This window comes from Tiliqua scincoides, chromosome 3 (genome assembly GCF_035046505.1).
Source record: "Tiliqua scincoides isolate rTilSci1 chromosome 3, rTilSci1.hap2, whole genome shotgun sequence".
In the NCBI taxonomy this organism is placed as follows: Eukaryota; Metazoa; Chordata; class Lepidosauria; order Squamata; family Scincidae; genus Tiliqua; species Tiliqua scincoides.
The window spans coordinates 143387036-143408582 of NC_089823.1; the positions used below are offsets into that span (position 1 = coordinate 143387036).

Genomic DNA, 21547 nt, shown 5'->3' on the forward strand with positions numbered 1-21547 from the left:
GTCAAGTGATGGGTAGCGATGCCCAAGCACCAGCATAACTTTCCTAAGTCTTGCCAGACAAAGTTTCTCTCTTATGATAGCTCAGATCAGGGGATGATATGAACATATCTGAATTTCAGTAAGGCTTTGACAGGGTTCCATATGGTATTGTAGAATTAAGACTGATTTAAATTACAAGATGGTGATTTCAGTTAAAGGTAAGAACATTGTGGCAGTAGAACAGTCACACTTGGAAGGTCATAATGGTGGCTGTGGTGGTATACATCTGACCTACTATAACAGCTATATCTTAGCAAGGGCTGGCAGATATAAGCAAGACCTTTATCTGGAGCCTCACAGTGCTGTGAGGTATTGATTGAAGAACTCACCAAGTACTTCCCCAAGTTTGCAACATGTAGGGTGATAAAACAAACTTACAGACTTCTTGGCCCTCGCTCTGGCTTATAAGAGCTCAAAGAAATGGGTTAAAAGTCCATTCTGTCTCTAGTGCAGCTATATCAATTGCATTTTCCACATGTCCCCCCAGAGGGGACATTCCATGATTCCCTTTTCCACTACATAACACTGGGACTGGCCCACTACCTTCTTCCATCTGCATCCTCCATGTGGAATAGTGGTGTGACTTAGGAGAAAAATTGGTTCATGGTATTTAAGAGCTTATATTGCTTGCACGCTTGCTCACACATTGTGTGTGTTCACATCCATTCTTATAGAATGTTGATGCAGCTGGAGAATATCTATGACTAGCAACATGGTAACCTCCCCAGGCACTATAGGAAGTCATTCCCTCATTGGGGCCCCCTCTACTGAAGTGAATGGAAGAAGCAATTCATTCTACATTTCCCTCCATTCTATTCTTTCAGACACTTCCATGAATTAACTTCTCTCCTCCATACCTACCAGTGTCAGACTGCATCGCCTTAATTCTTACTAAACAGCAAGTGAAATTAAAACTACAGTAACTAAGTTCTCAGTTAAGGTTTAATCCATTTTTGCCCAGCGCACCAGTGTACACATTTGGTCCCTGTTGTGTATGTGCAATGTTTGATTGTAACTCCTAAAAGGAAAAAACTAGCAATGAGGCTATCATAGGATTCTACTGTCTTGATAACTATAACTAGCTCCAACTTTAAACTATAACTAAAAACAGGGCTGTGCTATATTCTGCTGTTCCATATGAAGCCATTCATATTTCCTAAAACTCTTTAGGAAAATGATTGCAAAGGCATGTTTTATAGATTACCACTCAATAAGACCATCTCGATAAATTATGCAAGGTGATGCAAATTTGAATGCCTTGTACCAGTGGCTCCTGAACTGGTACATTGCAACCCACAAGGCTGGGAAGCACTGACCAATGTTCCTTTAAGGGGCAGGGGGGAGATAGCAACACAATCCCCAAGATCATGCTGCTGCTGGGGACAGGAGGAGGGTTTTCTACTTACTTGCAGCTAGCCCTGCAGTTCTGGGGGATGTTGCAAGCCCTTCACAGGGCTCCCCCTGCCTACAAAAGTGTTTTAAAAAATAGACACTTAATGTTTTTGCAACTTTTGACTGCAAGTAAGTAGAAAACCCCCCTCCCATAGCCAGCAGCAGCACAAACCTGGGGATCCCATTGCTGCCTTTCCCCCCTCATCCACAACAACTTACAGTGCTTCCCAACTCCCTCTTAGGAGTTTGGAAAGCACTGCCTGATATTCTACAAACTATGGGTTATGACTCTTGTTGAATATACAACCCTACATTACTGTTACAGAAATCATATACATATCAGCTCTTCCAGAAGTTGTACAACAACTTCATCTTTGCAGTGTCACCAGGACAGTGTGCACAGAGGCTGCTTCACATGCATGCAAAGTAATCACAATGGTAACTGATCCTGGGGGGGGGCACAATTTCATGCAAAACAGACTATATTTTGTTCACAGCTGTGGTTTATTGTAAAGACTTAATTAGCATGAACACATATTGGATTAAAGGAAAAGACAGCAAGTTTTAGGGTTTCAGAGATTTACCACACATTTTAAAAGGATAATTTTTACTTATTTTAAAGTCACTAACCTGAGCAATTAAAAGTGGTCAAAATCACATTTCATTAAGTAGCTCAAACTATCCCCAATAGTTTAAGGGGTTCATTGGTTTAAAGGGCAGATGTACATTTGTATCCTTCCATGGTTGAAGGTCTAAGGAGGTATAGCTTTAGTCGTTCAAATCAGACAACACATACTTGTGCTGGTCTAAGAACACTTTTAAAAAGACTTTTCCCTGTGATCAGAGCTCATCTGAAGTGCCTCTATACCATGTTACAGTAGGCAAGTAGTATTAAGGTTCCATATCAAAGTAATGTATCCTTCCTCTGAACACCTAAAGCGACTTAATCTAAACATGTGAAGACACTCAGAGCAAAGAGAAGTTAAATAACATTGCTATTCAATAAAGTTAACACCTTGCACTTGGCAATGTGATTTAATATACGGCAAGCTTTCACTTTCTCCTTGGTCAGTTCTCATATCAACTTCCCACACTAGTTTTCTGAAAACAGCTCCAAAGTTACTGGACTCCTGACTGATCTGTTTGGCATACGGCCAGTTTATCACATTTGGTTCAGAAACATTAGAATGCTTTAACCAATGAATTTAAAATATGCAGCTCTAGAAGGCCCTAGTTGCTGCACAAAATCAAGCAATCTCAACACAAATTTACATTTAATATATTTACAACTATGAGTTGTTGGGAGAAGAGACATGCCAGAGAGGCAGCTCTCTGCTAAACAGTGCTTCCGCAGAGAAGAGAATGTATTAGAGGGTAAGACCTCACGTTAAAGATAGCTGTTTCTCAACCCAGGTCTCCCCACCCTCAGGAAGCAGAAGTAACCCAGATGTCAGGAAGAGATTTCAGAGCACTGACTTCCACAATTACAAAGGGCACCAAGCAACAAATCAGGGAATATTTTCATGTCACAGGCCCATGAGATGCCTGCATGTAAAAGGGGACTGTGGCTTCCATGTGGTGGAATTGACTCCACAGTCCAATGTCTTCTGCACCCACAATTCAGCTACACATATGAAGTGAAGTTCAAACTTTGGAAGAAGCAGGCATATTGGACACATAATTGTAAATGCAACTGACTGAAGCCACTTAGTACGAATGTGCAGTGATCAGCATAAAGGCGACTTGTTCCAATGCTTCGGGGTTTTCACATCTAGAGAAAATACAATCCAAAATAAAAGTGATGAATGTATGCAAAAAAACAAAAAATGAATTTTTTAAAAGTTAAATTCAATTACTGAAAGTTTTGTTTTTTAAATTTTGATAAAACTGTACTCTCATACTTGTAAGATTCTAGACAAGAAAGATTAAAACTTTAATGTCCATCAGGCTGATCATACTGCAACCATTTCCAGTTGAGGCCTGAAAATTTTGGAGTAGCACCAGCAGAGATGTCTGGCTACATCAGTGGGTAAGACCTCCCCTTTGGCCACGATGCTTACAGCACATAATCTCACAGGCCATGGTACCACTGCTGTCACTATACACACATTTCAACCCTAAAACCACCACCCACAGTCTCCTCACCCAGAATAGTCTCAGAATTACCAACAGTTCAGAGAGGCTCTCTCAAAGAGGCTTCTGCTATTTCTCACGGGCAACCAGTTTGCCATTCTTAGACTACAAACAGAAGACCTCTTCCTTTTTTTAAAAGATTACTCACATGCAGGTCTCTTCCTCCTGCCTGCAACCCAGTTTGGAGTCCACTCTCAAAAGATGCACATATGACCAACTAATCTCCAAGTCAAGCAGATTCCCTTGCTTAGAGATACATTTGCGAAAACCAAGTAGGCAGCCCAACCCAACACTGCCCCCTGCACTGATAGCACCCAAAGAGTAAGCAGCACCAGCATGGTGGCCTGCACTGCCCGGTTGACACTGCCGTTGGATCCCTGGCTGCTGGTGAAGCCAAGGTAAGTGCTAAGTGACATGGGATGGCAGAAGACAGGTGGGACCAGCAGAGGCCTCTTCCACTAAATTCTATCCCCCCTCCTGGGCTCTGAAGCCCAACATGGGGCTTCTTGAGTCTGTGCCAATTAGATGCTGGATAGAATTGGGCCCTGAGTGTTGCAAACATGCTGCTTTAAGGAAGTTATGGCCAAACTCCATGTTATGTAATTTGGCACTACAGGGAAGGGGAAGAAGAGCATGTCAGTTCCAGATTAGTACCATGGGGAAGGGGCATCTAAACCTCTCTCCTTGTGCTGCAGTCCCTATACTGTGCCTTAGGCAAGAAGCTCTAACCATAAATTAGAATTATGAATGCAACTTTGTGAAGAACTTCCAGACACACAGTTTAAATTTCCTTTTAACCACTAGTATGCATATATAGCTACCTGTAAAGGAGTCCGGTACAGCCACTTTTCTCTGTCTCCATTTAACTTCATACAGGCAAAGAGGTCACAAACTGTAGGAAGGCCATAGTCCTAGAAGAGGGAGTGGGGTTCCATTAGAGTATACAAAGCCTTGCTACCTTAATCCCTGTCTCTCTGATCAAGTAACATCTTGTTAACTACAGCTCACAGAAGAGCATCTGCTTTACATGCAAAAGGTCCCAGGCTTAATCCTTGGCATCTCCAGGCAGGGCAGAGAAAAATTCCAGCCTTAAAGTTTGGCTAATCATGGCCACTCAGTATCAATTCTGAGTTAGATTCACAAATGGTTTGACTCAGTATTAGGCAGCTTCCTGCATTCCTAAGATCTACTGCTTGTAACATTCATCTTCAGAGGAACTCAAAAGGCGGCGTGAAATACACTACATACATCATACTATAGGGTGTTAAAGCTTATACATACATGTGCCTTTTTGCGTAGCAGCCATTTATCTTCCACTGGAGGTTGGCTGGAGGTTTCTGTGTTCTTTGGAGACATCACCCAGCTGTTTACATTCAGAGGGAGGTGGAATGGTTCCAGGAGCTCTAGCAGAGAGCTCTTGCAGTTCACTTCTGCTTTCTCCCTGCTTGCTTTCTCTTCTGTGCTTAATGCTGTGACTTCAGGTTTGGCTAGCCAAGACGACAATGCCGTTTCAAGCAGTTCTTTAAGTGGTTCCACAACCTTCTCTGGGTTGTCCTGCTTTGTTGCTACAATGGCTGGCTCCTCTACTAGTTGTTGGGAGGGATGGAGCCATAAATTCACAGCAGGCATCTCCAGTTCAGTGGTTCGGCTAGGCGCCTGTGCTACTGGCATACCATTTTTATCCTTGCCTTCTTTCTTAAGTAGCCACTTGCATAAAGCTTCCTTCTCACAGTTTTCATCACACACACACTCTGAAAAGCTAGCACATGACTCATTGGCTTTGCATACCTCTTCAATTTTGAAAGTGGGCTGCAGAAGCCAGGCATCAGTGAAGGAGGACTTCTTCACCTCTAGGTGGTCATTGAGGCACTTAAGATTCCCAAGATTTTCTATCTCTATGCCTTTGGCCTGATTACCACAACAATTATTGCAGGAATCAGCCTTGAGGAGCCAATCACTGACATTATATTCCTCTCTAAAAGGCCTGAACACACCCTTCCACTTCTCATCCACAGTGCTGTTTGTGTCTTCAGATTCAGAAGGAGTCAGCAGCCAATCAGAAAGATCCAGCTCATCTTGCTCCAGGAATTCCAACTCATCTATCTTTTCAATGGAAAATGAAGAGCTAGTTGTGGAGGAGGAACTCTTACGCTGGCAGGAATCCATTTTCTCAGGAACATCTCTTTGCTGGTTCTGCAGGAGCCAGTTCTCCAAGTCTTTCAGATTTCCCCATGCTTGCTCAAAATAACACACCTTGGAAGACTTTAAATTCTAAGAAACACCAAAAGTCATGTAAGTAAATGGTTTACAGGAAATCAGTCTAGTTACCCAACTGTATTTTAATTCCCCCCCCCCACAAGGTACAATTAAGGAAAAGGTAAATGAGGTCTCTGCCCCACCCGCTACACCACCTTGTTTCCAATTATTGTACCCAGTTAGTGAAAAATCTGTACCTGATCGGTCTCCGGTGCAGGCATTTTCACAAGCCAGTCTTCATAGTTGCTACTAGGAACATACGGAGCACTGCAGGTACTTTCAGGTTTGCTTCCAAGAAGCCAGTCAGACAGTGGACACCCCAGTACTCCATTCAAAGGTTTCAGCTAGTATCACAAGAGGAAGTTTCATGTCATATATTATGTGTCATCTGTGCTACAGATGGCAGCTATGGCCTTCTCACCTATGATTCACAAGCTGTGCCACTTTCAAGAAAAGGTATATCCAGAGTTGGTTATCCATGCTTGCCTACACCCTGTTCTGATTACCATAATGTCCTCTATGTGGGATTGCCCTTGAAATACTCCAGAAGCTTCAACGGGTAGAAAATTCAGCCATTAGGCTACCAACTCCTGCAAGATGTTATGACCCTTTCACACCAGTGTTGTACTACCTGCACTGACTACCGGTTTGTTTTAAGGTCCAAATCAAGGTGCTGGTTATTGGTCCTCAATGTCCTCTGACCAAACCAGCTGAATTGTCTGCACCTATAGATTCCTCCCCCTGAAGATCATCATCTCAGGACCTTCTATCCGATCCACTACCCATATAAGTTTGGTTAGCAGGGACTAGAGACAGGTTCTTTTCTGTAGTGCTGCTATGATGTGCATTACTAGGACCTCCAACAGGAAGTGCCTTCAGTTGTGCCCTAAAGATCTTCTTCTTAACTATCCACAGTAGTATTTCACTTCTGCCATTTTACTATCTGATTGAAGCAGCAAGAGTATATCTGCTGCTTACTAGTTTGTTGCTTTCTGTTTAGTTTTTGGAATTCTTATCTTACTCTGTGTAATGTCGCTTTTATTTTAAAAGCGATTTACGCACAACATTTGTATAACAGAATATTTTCTGAAAGATTTTCCTAGATTTTCTATGGCTATTACTTCTCAGCTCTACCTAACACCCTTAAAAATTTAAACTTATACCCAAATATGCTAGCTGGTGGACCATGATTACCAAAGGAAATGCATGAAGAGCTCCAGATCTTTGTCTCTGAATGTTCCTATCACCTGCAAAAAGCTATGGATGAAATGCCCAGCTTATTGTACTGCAGCAAGGCAAAGCACCAACCTAAAGTCACAGAAACAATGAGAAAGTACTATCAAGCGCTAAGTAAATTTGGAGGCATTTTTAACTCTACCTGTTCAGATTTGGCCATCACAGGGCAGATCTTCCCAGAAATCCATGGGGTATAGTCTTCTTTGTCAGAAGTCTGCTGTTTATAAAATAAAAAAAATCAGTTTCTTCAAAACTTTCAAACTGACAATTATTCTACATAGTGTATTATTTTTCAACTATGCATGCTCTTATAATTCCAATGGAACAACAGCACAGTCCTATGCATGTCTACTCAGAAATGTTCTACTGTGTCCAGAGGTACTTACTCTCAGAATTATATGATTTCAGCTAAAGTCAGTAACCTTCAAGTACTTTACATAGGTAAACATAAGTTCTATTATCCAATAGGGCTTCTTGCTTGTCTACTCAAACAGAAGCTCCCATGGCAAACAGCTTTTGATATTTGAGAGAGCCTTTCAAAAACAGTTTGTGATAGAGCCTAGGAAAAAAGTCACAAAGTCAAGAATTCTAGCAATCCAATTGGTAGATGCTTGTATTAGTCCAAGCAGCTTTTTAGGATTCCAATTGCTTACAGACTTCAAGATATCAGTTATGTGCAACAAACCGAACCTGCACAAGAAAACTTACACACTCACCATTGTTGTAATGGAGCCAAAAGACGTGATGGCCTGGCGAAGAAATGACATGTCCGCTTCAAAATTCAAGATGGAAGTTTCTTCTGGCTGGAGTGTTAAATCACCTAGTCTGAGAGGTAACACAAGAGTATGCTGAGGAGCAGTAGTCAAGTATTCAAAATGCAAACAGCAACAGGAAATATTGAGTACAATAAAACCTTTCCCAGAGCCCCAACCTGAACAAGACACTTTTCATAACATGCATTAGGTCAAGCTGATCCTAACTCAAAGAGTCCATCTAGAACTCAAACATGAAGATGGTGCAAGCCAAAATCAAAGTAGCAAGTGCACCTTACAGATTCATCAGTCACTGTGGGTCATCAAGCTCTTTGGATGATCCACAAACACAGTTGCTTGTTATTACTATGGTGAATAACAACCCTTCTACCCACTCCTGTCACAAGAGAGTCACTTTTTTTAAAGACTCATTTCAATATTTTCAGAACAGAGGGAAAATAAAGAATTCTCCACAACTAGGCTGCTCAATGTTATGGCTTTTCACATAAAGTGGTATGCAATGCTTCCACACATAATTATGCTAAACACATTTGTAACTTGAATACCTCAAAGCCCAACATCAAGCTGAATAGTCATTCTGAATCCTAGAGGAGTCTTACCTCTCCAGGCATACTGAAATTTGATTTGCAAGGTCATGACTGTGAGGCTGTTCCAGCTGGTGGATGAGGCAGTTGAACTGTCCCAACAACTACAAGGCAGATAAAAATGATTACTGTATTGTGACTCCACTAGGAACATCATGTGCTAACAACATACAGGGTTAAATTCCTAGATGACAAGAGAAGAACAAGCTCAAGGCTGAATTGCTGCCATTCTGAGCTAACACACAGAAAAGAACCAAGTATGCATTCAGATCTTACCCAACAGAGTTGCTGTGCTTGTTGCTGCAAGGTTTCCTCTTTCAGTTGCTGAATGAGATCCACCTGTTCAAGCAGCCAAACTTCACGACTACGCAAGCACTCCAGATGGCGGCTTATGCAGCTGTGAACCTGGCCTTTTACCTGCAAGATAAATGCCCAATCAGATGATTTCTATGTAAACTATGCCTCAGAAATAGATCACTGAGAAATACTTCGAATTCCTGTTATTCCAAGTTACAGAAACTTTTTATTTGTGCAGACTCTTGCATATTATACAGTAGTTTTATAACTGTGGCAGGAACTCCCCCTTTGCAAGGCATCGGAAAGAAGAGTGATATAGTACCCAGAATCAGCAGTGCCCTGACCAACAGTCAAGACCTGGGTAGAATGAATGGCTGCTGGTAGGTGGCCCTTCCTGATCTGTGCTAGATTCATGAATTGATTTGGGAAGAAGGGCATTCAGAAAGTCGTTTTGCTCTTAAGTTTCCATGTCCTTGGATTTGATAACAGACATATCTTGCTCTAGTCCTCTTCCAATTCCAGTGTGGAGTTACTACTCATCTACAGATCCTTTCATGCAGCAGCAGACTGCACACATACACACAATTGTGTGCGGACCTCAACACATTCATTTGTGGAACTAATAACGAGGGCTGGGCTGGGACCTGGAGATAGCATAAGTTTAGAACAGCAGGGAGTAAAGTTCAAGAAACAAAGACTTAATGTACATCTAAGGTTCTTCCTAAAAGCCATGCTGGATCAACCAACTCTGCCTGCACAGCACTAAATAACACAGCATGGCTATTGCCCCTACCCAGTAACTGGACCGGACAGACCAGTGCCTAGTACAAATGGGACTCACTAAACCAAGCCTTGTATTTCATTACAAATAAAGTATGAAAAGCTAGTGATCCCCAGTTGTCCCAGAACACTTTAGAACATCCATACTCAATTACTAGTCCAACAACTGCAACTATTACATCATGCATTTCTAAGCAATGTTCAAATTTTTATATAATGAATTCAAAGCACAGACTTTTAAAAAATCATCCAGACCAAGGTTGTCAAACATAAGGCCCGGGGGGGCCGAATTTTTTTTTCCAGCCCTCAGGCTCTCAGCTGCTGAGCAGTGCCAAGGTGTTACTGCTGAAAGGGCAACCCACATGAAGATGGGCTCTCCCATCTCTTGAAATATGATAAAGATTTGCATATTTTCTCTTCTGTCATTTGCAGCAAATGAGTTCCTAAGTGAGAAAAAATGCAGCGAGTCATGGACTCTTCGCTCACAACAGGAGAAGCTGAACGCTTTCCACATGCGCTGCCTCCAACACATCCTCGGTATCACCTGGCAGGACAAAGTTCCAAACAACACAGTCCTGGAACGTGCTGGAATCCCTAGCATGTATGCACTGCTGAAACAGTGACGCCTGCATTGGCTTGGTCATGTCGTGAGAATGGACGATGGCTGGATCCCAAAGGATCTCCTCTATGGAGAACTCATGCAAGGAAAGCGCCCTACAGGTAGACCACAGCTGTGATACAAGGATATTTGCAAGAGGGATCTGAAGGCCTTAGGAATGGACCTCAACAGATGGGAAACCTTGGCCTCTGAGCATCCCGCTTGGAGGCAGGCTGTGCAGCATGGCCTCTCCCAGTTTGAAGAGGCACTTGCCCAACAGGCTGAGGCAAAGAAGGAAGGCCCACAGCCGGGGAGACATACCAGGGACAGACTACGTTTGCTCCCAGTGTGGAAGGGATTGTCACTCCCGAATTGGCCTCTTCAGCCACACTAGACGCTGTTCCAGAACCACTTTTCAGAGCACGATACCATAGTCTCCCAAGACTGAAGGATCACTTTCAGCCCTCAGCAGGTATCATGAGTGCTGTTCGGCCCTATGTATAAAATGTGTTTGACACCCTGATCTAGACTAACTTGAGAAAGTTCTACCACAACACACACTTAAGGAAAACTTCAATGTTACAGTTGAACATTGCAGAAGAGCAAAAAGATTATCTTAACAAGGATTTAAAAAATACATCCTATAATTTTTAATTGTTTGAAAATATATTGAAGGGTACTTCAAATACCTCTCTCCAATTGTCTTTAACTTGCTCTTCAGCCCTGATTATTGCAGCAATTGCTGCCTCCAAATCCTTCTTAGCCTGAAGACACTTGGCAAGCGGCTCCTTGCTACAAGAGCTTCCAGTTCTCCCTTGGGGTGGGCTCATCCTTGACAATCTAAAACGCAAGAACACCCAAGATTATTATTATTATCATTATTAACAGTATTTATATACCGATTTTCAACAAAAAGTTCACAAAGCAGTTTACAGAGAAAAATCAAATAACTAATTTTATTTATTAAAAAATACATAACTAATAAAGATTACAAGTGCAAATACCACTAAGGAGAGTGGATAAGCCTGGTCACAGACACTATGCAGTGTTATACTGTTAGGGCCAACTGGTAGCCAGTTAGTTTCACTCTCCACTGCCCTGCTGCATTCTGAGGGCCTTTTGAACACTAATGAAAGCAGCCTCTCTTTTCCTAGCATAGTCCTTTCATGCACCCACTGGTGCTCAGGAAGTCTCATCATACTACTACCTGCCAATGATCCCCTTCAATGCACTGCCACTCCCAACACTTTCAGTGTTACAACCCTTGAGACAGCCTCAAAAAGTATTCTCTGAATTCGCTCTTGCTGCCACACCTGGAAGCTAAGTGAAGTTTAGTAGAGCTGGGCTAAAGCCGTATCTTCAGGAGAAGCAACTTTCATCATCTCAGTGGTTCCAGAGGTTACTACTACCTACTTGGCAACAAACTTCATGGGCTCCTAGTTCCAGCTTTCAAAAGCACCTTAATGGGTTCAGGGCAGAGCTAGGTCTCATGTGGCTTTGCTCCCCTGAGCTTTTACAGCTAGTAACTTTCAGAGGGTATTCAAGAACTCAGGGGTAAGCACAGAGGAATGGTAGAGAGGCAAGTTGAGCAGCGTGAATAACAGCAAAGTCAACACAGTACCAGGTTGCCATATGCAGGAATTCTCATTAAATTCTTATTTACCTTTGTGGGTCTTTCCTCCCCCCCCCCCCATTATTTGCACTTCTCTACCTTGATCAGATACAACATGTAATCACTGATTTCAATCATTATTTACAATTTCTTGTATACGCTTCCCTACAACTCCTAAATGAATATTTATGTACAGCATTTTTTCCAGGCATCCATTATTTGACCTGTTCCAAAGGTAAAGTCACATTATCAGCAGAATTGCATTATATGTTTTAATGTGCTGAACTCCTTCAGATGGCTGGTGAAGAAACATCTTGCCCATATTAAAGCAAGCTACCATGTTTGTGAGAAGATTCTACCCATGCGCTCATTCCTCTGGGGCAAACTGGGGGAATGCATTATATACAACTGCAGTCTCTGGAGGTAGTTCATAATTTAGAATTGTGTTTTGGTTTATGAGGATTTAAACAGGAAGGACCTGGATTCAAGAAAAGGCTGAAGAGTTAAGTAACATGAAGGGCAAGGAGACCAGAAAAAGGAACTAAGGGTCCGGAAATCCAGCTGCTGGAATCCAACCCCCAACATTCTCTTCCCTACAGCTTTAGCAAGACTTATCACACTTTCCAGTGTTTTCTAAAATCAAGTGGGCTTGAAGCAATGAAAATACAAGACCACACTTATTGTTCTGTTTATGCAATTAAAAAAGTTGAGTATCAAACATTTCCTTGTACTTTCCTTGTACTTGTAAGATGTGCTTTCCATCTTACAGGAATGTACAGAAAGGTTCTGATGCACTAACTATTCATTCTAATGTTCAACATATGGAACTTATATTTGAGACTACCTTTGATGTGCACCAGTGTGAAATGCCATTCAGAAATGATTAACCTAAGCAGCATTCCATTCAATGCTGCAAGTTCAGCTGAAAATCTGGAACCCAACTTCCTTGATCATGTTGACTCCTATACTTTTTGCCACCACTTATTCCCCCTTCCCCCCCCCAACTGCAGCTTTGTTCCAAACACAAGCTCAGCTGTGGCACTAAAACGCTGGTAAAGAAACCAGACTGAGCCCTTGCACATTCACCTCCTTGGGAGAACATGCAAGACCAAAAAAAGGCTCCAGTTCACCATTTCTGCCCAGCCCACAGGTGTACGCATTTGACCCCTGTTGCATACATGCAGCGTTGGGCAGTAAGGTTCAAAGGTGAACAGCAGAGACGAAATGAAGCAAGAGGAGCACAGATACCGAGTCCACATACATCTCCTTAAGAAAGCACACTTAGCGCAAAGGGGCTTACTCCCGGGAAGCAGGCACAGGATCGCAGCCTCAGACTACCTTCTGCTTTCTTCCCATCCCTCCGCGCTGTGCTAGAGGTTTACATACCTTGTTTATTGTCGGCGGAGAGGGGGGACGAGAGCCGATTCCTGCCCAGCGACAGGAGTCCCTCTGCAACGCAAGATAAACTATCAGCAGGCACAGGCTGCTTTAAAGCCGTCCGTGTGTCTGCACACGCGATGCGCCCGCCCCCCGGCCTCTCCTCCAAGCCCACGTGGCCGGAGCCGCCACAGCTGCGACCGAGCCTTGCACGTCTGCAAAGCTGGGCGGAGGAAGAGAATGCAGGCTCCCCAGCGACTTCCGCGGTGGAAGACGCCCAGCTCTCATTCCGATCGGGGGCGGGGGAGGAGGAGGCAGAAAGAAAACGAGTTGCAGATGGACTTGCCACTGGCCCCGCCCAGCATCACGGAAAGCTGCTATTATGATGCACACGCCTCTTTCTGGTCCAGGCAATCTCGCCCATCTCCCACCCAGTCACCACTAAGACAGCGACCGCACCATCCTTATGTTACACGTCTGAACAACCTAATCGATCCAGCCTTGCAATGGTTTGGCGACACCTTCACAAGACCAGGCACTGGAAAGGTGGGGAGGTATTCACTGTACCCTTCTGAATGTTTCCCCAGTGTCAAATCGCAAACAGAAAACAAAACCACTATAGAAACAGAAAGGATATAGCCCATCCCTCCATGCTGCTCTGACTTGCAGAGAATATATGGACTAGAGAGGAACATTCCAAAACGCTTTCCCCCCCACCTCTGAAGTGTATGCTATCACCTCAAGACTTTACACATGCAGCAGAATGAGACACAGGGTTCAGTGCCCTGCCTGGGTGCTTTCAGAGGCATTTCAGTTGGTCATGGTATTCATGTCACAAGCCAGGGCACATGGCTGGGAGGCAAAACAGTTGTTCCCATCCTTCAAGACTGTGGAAAGACACTGCAAGTCTCTCCCCCAAGACTTTTCTCACAGCCTGACACAGTGATGGCTTTAGACATTCATGGGAGAGTAAGTCTGATAGTTAGGTAAAACCTCCAGATTCAGAGGCAGTATGATCCCAAACGCTGTTGCTTCCAAGCAACTGGAGGAGGGGGCTATTGCCTTCATGCCTTGCTTGTAGGTTTTTCCTTAGGCTTCTGGCTGGCCACTGCAGGTAACAAGGTGCTGAACTTTGTTGGCTTTTGGTCTGAGGCAGGAGGGCTCTTTTGTACTTAAGCCAGTACTGGACTAGACAGGTCAAGCGTCAAATGAGCCAATGAAACATGCATAGGATTAAGGCTGCATGACTGGCCCGCAAACACAGTTATAATGTACTTCCATAAGCTCTCTAGCACACTGATTTCACTGGACAAGTGTAACACACACCAAAAAAAAGACCTTGCTCAATTAGGCTCTTGGATGAAACAGATTATCTCGACCCATTTCAGTTCAACTTCCAATTTGGGTTCAGGACTCCAATTGCCTCGGTTGCCCTGTTTGATTACTTATGCTGAGAACTGGACAGGGAAGGCACCCCTGTTGATTCCACTGGACCTGTCAGAAGCCTTCAACACCACTGACTTACAATATCCTTCTGGACTACCTTTCAGGATTGAGACAGGAAGGCATGTGTTGTGCTGATTCCAGTCCTACCTGGAGTACATAAAGTGTTGCTAGGTAACTACTGCTCAGCCCCGGGACACTTGGATCTGATAAGGTTCCATCTTGTCTCCTATGCTGTTTAACATCCACATGAAACCACTCAGGGAGGTTGTTGAGAAATTTGGGCTGAGATGTCACTTAACATGCAGGTGACGCCCAGCTCTATCTCACTAGGTCATCTATGAAGTAGTCACTGGATGTTCTGAACAGAAGCCTGGAAACCATGACAGACTAGATGTGGACTAACATGTTGAGACTGAATCCAGACAAGATGGAGGTGCTGACTGCCAATAGGAAAGCAGATTCTGAAATCAGCCTGTTCTTAACAGCACTGCACTTCCTTGAAAGATAAAAGTTTGGAGCCACTCCTAAACCTGGCCCTGCTCCTAGCAGCAGCAATGGCTAAGAGCACTTTTGCTCAGTTTCAGCTGATGTTTCAGCTGCAGGCTTATGTTGTAAAAACAGATCTGCCCACAGTTACATACATTCTGGTCACATCTCATCTGGACTATTGCAATACGCCCAATGAAAGGCTATCCTTTAAAAGTTTGTAGAAGCAGCAGCAGGTTCAGAATGCTGCAGCACGCTGCTGATGAAGGAATATGCTTCTCCCTCATGGCCTATCATTCTGGAGAAAATACATTGACTTCCCATCTGTTTCCAGGTCTAATGCAATGGGCCACATAATGCCAGGTACTGATTGTTAAGATAATAAGAAATACCTTGTGCCACATGAATCCACTCATCTATAAAAATATTCAAGGGAGGCTCTGAACCACTGATCAGCATGTAAATGGGACAGAACTTTTCTGTGCAACAGGTTCCAAACTCCCTTCCTCAGGAAGTGCAGGAAGCCTTCTCTCTCATTGATTTGGAAGAAGGTGCTCAAGATATACCTATTTCACAAGACTTTGGGGAGGCAGAAAGAACTGTCATCTGTTTCTGTTGTGTTTTTGTGTGTTGGAGTATTTTAAATTACTTAATCTGTTTTTATTGCAGATTTTTATATTCATTGTTAGCCACCTTTGAACTATTCAGAGAAAGGCAGGACAGATATGATCAATATTAATTCAGCTTTCCACAGTTTGCACCTACCTGGCCAACTCTGGACAGGTGGTGGAGAGTTTTACTTTCCCTTCAAAAGCAGCAGATTTGGGGAGGGTGTGAGTGTTTAAATGGCTAGTTCAAACTAGCCCTTTTAAATCAGATTCCTGAGTGATCATGTTAAACAAATTAACTCTTAAGGTCATGTGTAAGAAGATTAAAATACACTCACTGAGACAAATAAGCAATAAAAATATTTTGTACAAGGTAGTACTACTTGGATTAGCATCATATATCTGGAAAGGTCTCCTGCATTAGTCAGAAATGTTTAGAAGATGCTTTCTAGACAACTATCTTCCTTCCTTAATACTGCTGTTTGGTTAGCTCATTCTAGGTTGTTTAGCCTCAAGAGCATGCTTATAATCATGTGCCAATTTAAAACCACAAGACAACATGTTGAAATACACTGCACTGTATCAGTTACATAAGGTATCTTGCTTCATCAAAAAACAGACAATACATACTATGTAGTTAAATTTAGGGCAAAGAATTAGAGCAACTGATCTGTCAGATGTTTACCAATCTCTTGTATTAAGAATTCCAACCTAAACATCCACACATGCAGCCCGATCCAATGCATGATTCCTCCAAAGTAATTATGCAATGGGGATTCCTCTGCAGGAAGCAAGCACAGGAATGCAGCATTAGTGGGTAAGACACTGAGCTGCAAGTCAAGAGTTCCCCAATTCAAACTTCATCTTTGCCTGGATAGCCTTAGACAAGCCATTCCCTCCTAGCCTCAGCTCTCTAGCTGCAATAAGAGGATAACACTACATCCTTACTTGACAAGGTTGTTGTAATGTCATCATGATAATATGTGAAGTGCTTTGCACATTCAGAAAGCAATACAGTTTATACAATGTTAAGACAATCATCAAGCGCTAGACATGCATGAATCAGCCTCCAATGATGTGACTGTCAGTTTGCTAGCCCCTTATCACAAACAGGGGAGCAGAGGTCTTGTTCTCACCAGTGGTTTCTTGACCTTTTTTGGATTATGGACCCCTTTGAAAATTTGATGAGAGTTGTGTGGACCACCCCACACCCAAAAATGCACATAAAATCACACAGAAAATTGCACCGAGTTTGTAGCCCCCTTGAAGCCCATCCATAGACCCTAGGTTAAGAACCCTTGTTCTAGTATTTTCTGACTCCGTGGTACCATGGCTCTTTAAGCCATCAAGGTTTCTTCTACAACTGACTTGCACCTCTTCTCAACTCCCATTCATCTGAACTGCCACCCCAATGCAGAATATCGTAGAGAGATTTTTATTCAAGCAAATCACTGCCAGTAATAACCTGGAAGTTTTTAGGATCCCATCAAGATGCATACTCTGTTTTATTACAAGACTTCCAAAGAATGCGGTTGGATTCAGTCTCTGCCTTTACAAGCAAGATCATTTAGAAGTTTTACAAACATCCCTATCCACATATATTTGTCATTCATTTATGGCCTAGAAAAAAAAAATCCTGGCCAGTGGCAACTCTTGCCACAAGCAAACAGGTGAGTGGCATTCCCTCAGAAGTTCCAAACTTGCAAAACTATATACCCCAGGCATAGCAGGCATTTGTTTTTGACTATCACCAGTTCCCCTGCAGCTATGGTTTTCTTCTGACAGCTTGATGTGTTATCTGATGTGCTGATTGTGCTACAGTTTTTACTGTAAGTTGCATTTGCTTTAGAAAAGCAACACTAAGACTTCTAACAAAACAGAATACAATAGCAAGGCAGAACAGATAACCAGCTAGAGTGTCACTAATAACTTGTATCTAATATTTTCTAATGTTGTAAGCAGACACTGGAGTGTCCATCACAGCCAATACATGCATACTGCAGGGGGCTACATCACCGCTGTACTAATGAAAGTGCAATCAGCTCCACATCTGGTATGGTACAGCTCCACAAGCTGGTATGTAGGCATACACAGGAAGCTCTTTTATTCAAAACACAATGTGGAATAAGCACATCATCTCACCTTGTTGCTCCTTAGTGCTCCTCTAGGTTTATTTTCAAAGAACAAACAATTCTGTGTGATTCTTTAGACAAAACTGTTTTTTTCAAAGAGGCTGTAAATCCCATATCTTCAAAACATGTGGTGCCAAAAAGATGGCACCACATGACCACATTCTTTGTACACTCATAAACATAGGATTATATTCTCAAACACTGACAGCAGGTCACCTTCTTTATGACTGCCAGTTTTCCACTGGATATAAGTTTCCACTAACAAAACAACTGGAAAACATAACTCTCTTGTCTTTCCTCTTAATCCCAAGTTTAAAAAAAAAAATCAAGCATACAAATAAGATCTGCAATGCAAGGCATCATGAATCACTACTAAAAACCCAAAGGATTCAACTCAAGCCACTTGTCTATATCCCAACATCAGAAGAACTCAGCAAACATTTAGCACTGAATTAATACAATGCGTTCAGTTTCTTTTTTCCACTTGGGCAGAAAAGTGCAGCCGGTGAACGGACTCAATTTAAGTTAGCTTTCCCTGGAAACTTAGGGCCCAATTTTATCCAACTTTCCAGTGTAGATGCAGCCACAATGCATCCTTGAGTTAAGAAACAAGCATTCCCATACCTTGACAGGGTCTCCATGACTGCCCCTCCACTGTAGGATGCGGCACACACCCTGTTGGTACAGCTGCATCAGCACTGGAAAGCTGGACAGGGTTGGGCCCTAAGTCTGCTGGAACATTTAAGGATCTTTGGTGTTAAGGGTGTTGAGGACTGAACATGAGATAGAGCCTCTTAGGCATATGTAAGAAGTGCATTAGCATGTGCAACAAAACTTCCCCATTTGTCCAGACAGGACTCCTTGCTCTGTGGCAGCTCCTAAGTTTCCTCCCTCCAACTTTCAAAAGCATATTAGGAAACACAAAAGGCTGCAGTTGAAAGGAAGGACCCCAATTTCAATGTGCATGCAGAGCTTCCTGCACAATCTGTGGAACACCGACAAATGTATTTGTATTATGTACAATGGCCACAACTAAGTGGGGTTAAATTTCCATAATTTATCTTCCCTTAATACCCTTAGCTGAATACCTTCCTTGATAACCAGACCGAGATGACCGCAAACATTATCTTCACTTGGTACATTACATTGAAATTTCACTTTCTTTTCAGAGACCAGCATAATCTTCATGCCCCATACCTCTTTCCTTCACTAACTTCATACAGTTTTCTATAACCGTACATGTATCACAAAAATCTTTCTTTCTACCGTGCGACTAGTGTATCTCCTATATAAAATGCTGAAATTGGTTCATCAGATCATCATCATGTGTGATGATGTACTATAAGAAATCACCTATACAAAGTGTATGAAGTACAAAAATACTGGAACAGCCTGTGCCAATTGTCAGAAGCCAAGTGGCAGAATAAACACTCCCAGTGCATTTTATACACATGCATTTTTATGAAGATTGATTCCAGTGTAGGAAATGGTAATACCTGAAGGAGATTAGTCCTTTGCGTGCCCCCCCCCACGGGAATAGCTCCGAAGGGAGGGGCCGCTTGCCCGCCTTGCAGAGGCTCACTGCCAGCCTGAGTGCCGCGCCCCCCTCCAGCTACGCCACTGGGGCCCATAAATGTGGCACCCAATGACAAGCCCAACAGCTGCTCTCCCTCCCCACTCACACGTGGGGGAGGTCAAAGCCACAACCACGTCTGAGGCGGCTCCTCCGCCGCTGCCCCCGCCCAGCAACAGGGGCAGGCTCCCCCACGAGGCCTGCTCAGCAGGCAGGCCACCGCCACACGCTCTGACTCACCGACCGGTCCGCAGGCGACAACAACGGCAGAGGGGGGAGCAGTCCCGAGCGAGACGGCGACAACCCAACAACTTCTCCTCAAGAAGCTCGGGCCGGAAAAGGGAGGAGCTACGGTGGGCTGGAACTCTCGCGAGATCTCCCGCGACTCCGCTCGCGCCCGTAGATGGGAGAGGATAGAACTCGGCCGCCCCCTCGCGCGGGCAGGAGGCATCATGGCTGCCGCGCGCTGCACGGAGCATGCGTAGTGGCGTCTCTGGAAGCCTTTGCCCACAGTGGGCAGAATCTTTCTCCACTCTCAGGGTGGCCGCAGAGTGTGACTGGAGTGCCTGCGCTTGAAGCACTGTGTGGAAGAGGGGACTGTGTTGCAGGCCTGTCCACACTTTCCTGGGAGTAAGCCCCATTGACTGTAATGGGACTTACTTCTGAGTAGACATGCATCGGGTTGGGCTGTCAGGCAGGTGGCAGCTCAACAGGGAAGGTTTTCAAAAGGTGCACCTGCCTCTTCCATGCCATGGTTCAAGCCAGTGGTTCCCAAACCTTTTCAGCTGGTGGCTCCCTTACCCTGCTGGGCCGTGGGCTGCAGCCCTGTGGCTCCCATGAGGGCTATTCGTATACATTGTATAGAGTGGGGGTTCACAAGGACTCCACTGCTCCCCTGGCTGGTTTCTGTGGCTCCCCAGAGAGCTGGGGAGCTGTGTGGCCACGGCTCACCGTTTGAGAACTGCTGCTTGAAGGTACAGGCACCGTCTGAAAGGTGTTTAGAATAAGACAGTGTACTTGTGCCCCTGGTGGTACTTGAGGTGGTGCCTGGTGCTACTCACAGGACCACTGGACCCCTGCCACCTGGCAGCAAGACCAGAAATGAGATGCAACTGCAGTAGGAGCTGCAGGACCCATCCCATCCAACTTTCCAGTGCCGTTTTCCAGGAATGTTTATTTTCTTACCTCGAGGCTGCATTGTGGCTGCATCAATGTTAAAAGGTTGGATAGAATTGGGCACTCAGCAGGCAGAGCTCCACAGTACACTTTTCCATGCTTGAAAAAGCCCTCCCGTCTACCCTGAGCCTCTTACTGCTGTTTGTTGCATCACATCTTGAGTCCCAACCCAGAAGTAACTGGTGATAATGTCATTGCCAGTTACTTCCAGTAGTACTTCAAATAGGTGGACCATGTGAAGTGGTACAGCGGAGAACAAACCTTGAGAAACACTGGAATAAAGCAGTCTTCCCCCACCCCGCCCACAGCCCTTTCAGCTGCCATTCCATTTGGAGTTTTCCATTGGCTATAGTTGCAGCTGCAGCACTGGTATGTTGATGTGGCATTGTGCTGGTGCTATTGGCACATCCATCAATGAAACAGGTAGAGTGGCAGGGCTGTCATTGCAGTGGCATAGCTGTCAGCATCCAAGGGCAAATGCTGTATCCTATACTGCTCAGACTGGTGTTGCTGAAGTGTAGGGTTGCACTCTCAGGCTGCAATCCTTAACTTTGACATGGGAGTAAATCCTATTCAGCTCACTGGGGCTTACTTCTGAGTAGATATGCATCAGCTTGCCCTGCCAAACAAATTTCAAAATTCCATTGCCCTTATTCAGGCCTTATTAGAAATTTACTATATTTCTAATCATCTTTCTTGGGACAGAAGAATTAAGCACACCTATTAGCATTATCAGCTCACAGCACCATAAAGAGCAGGGAAATGTCAGGTTGGCCTCTCTTGGTTGTAGCAAATATCATCCTGCCTTCATCAGTTGTCATCCTGATTGTTTATGTACCACCATCTGTGTTCTTCCTGTCTTCTCATTACTTGTACACTTCTCTAGTCCCAAGTGGCTCACAAGCTGAAACGGATACAAGAGAGACAATAGGGGAAGAGGAAGGAAGTGCAAGCAGGGATAAACGGGGGAAGAAGAATCCTGGGAGTTGCCCTCCTCCTACTCCAATGTCAGAGGGCACTCTTGCTATTCCTGCCACATGGTTCTTTCA

At 43.9% G+C, this 21547-nt stretch overlaps 1 protein-coding gene across 3 annotated transcripts; it reads right to left on the reverse strand.

The window, feature by feature from the left end:
- Positions 1-1916: 1916 nt before the first annotated feature.
- NCOA4 (nuclear receptor coactivator 4) lies at positions 1917-19664 on the reverse strand. Of its 3 annotated transcripts, none has more exons than XM_066622164.1 (10): positions 19563-19664; positions 10778-10928; positions 8690-8830; positions 8429-8517; positions 7773-7881; positions 7199-7270; positions 6018-6164; positions 4846-5835; positions 4386-4475; positions 1917-3202 (listed from the first exon to the last, which is right to left on the reverse strand). In XM_066622164.1, exons 2-10 carry the CDS (start codon positions 10916-10918, stop codon positions 3197-3199), a joined length of 1785 nt encoding a protein of 594 aa, XP_066478261.1. In that variant the 5' UTR covers positions 10919-10928; positions 19563-19664; the 3' UTR covers positions 1917-3196. The 3 variants fall into 3 exon arrangements, with proteins under 3 accessions (XP_066478261.1, XP_066478259.1, XP_066478260.1); XM_066622162.1 differs by having other exon boundaries at positions 7199-7273; XM_066622163.1 differs by lacking the exon at positions 19563-19664 and adding an exon at positions 13087-13173 and having other exon boundaries at positions 7199-7273.
- Between the last annotated feature and the right edge of the window lie 1883 nt (positions 19665-21547).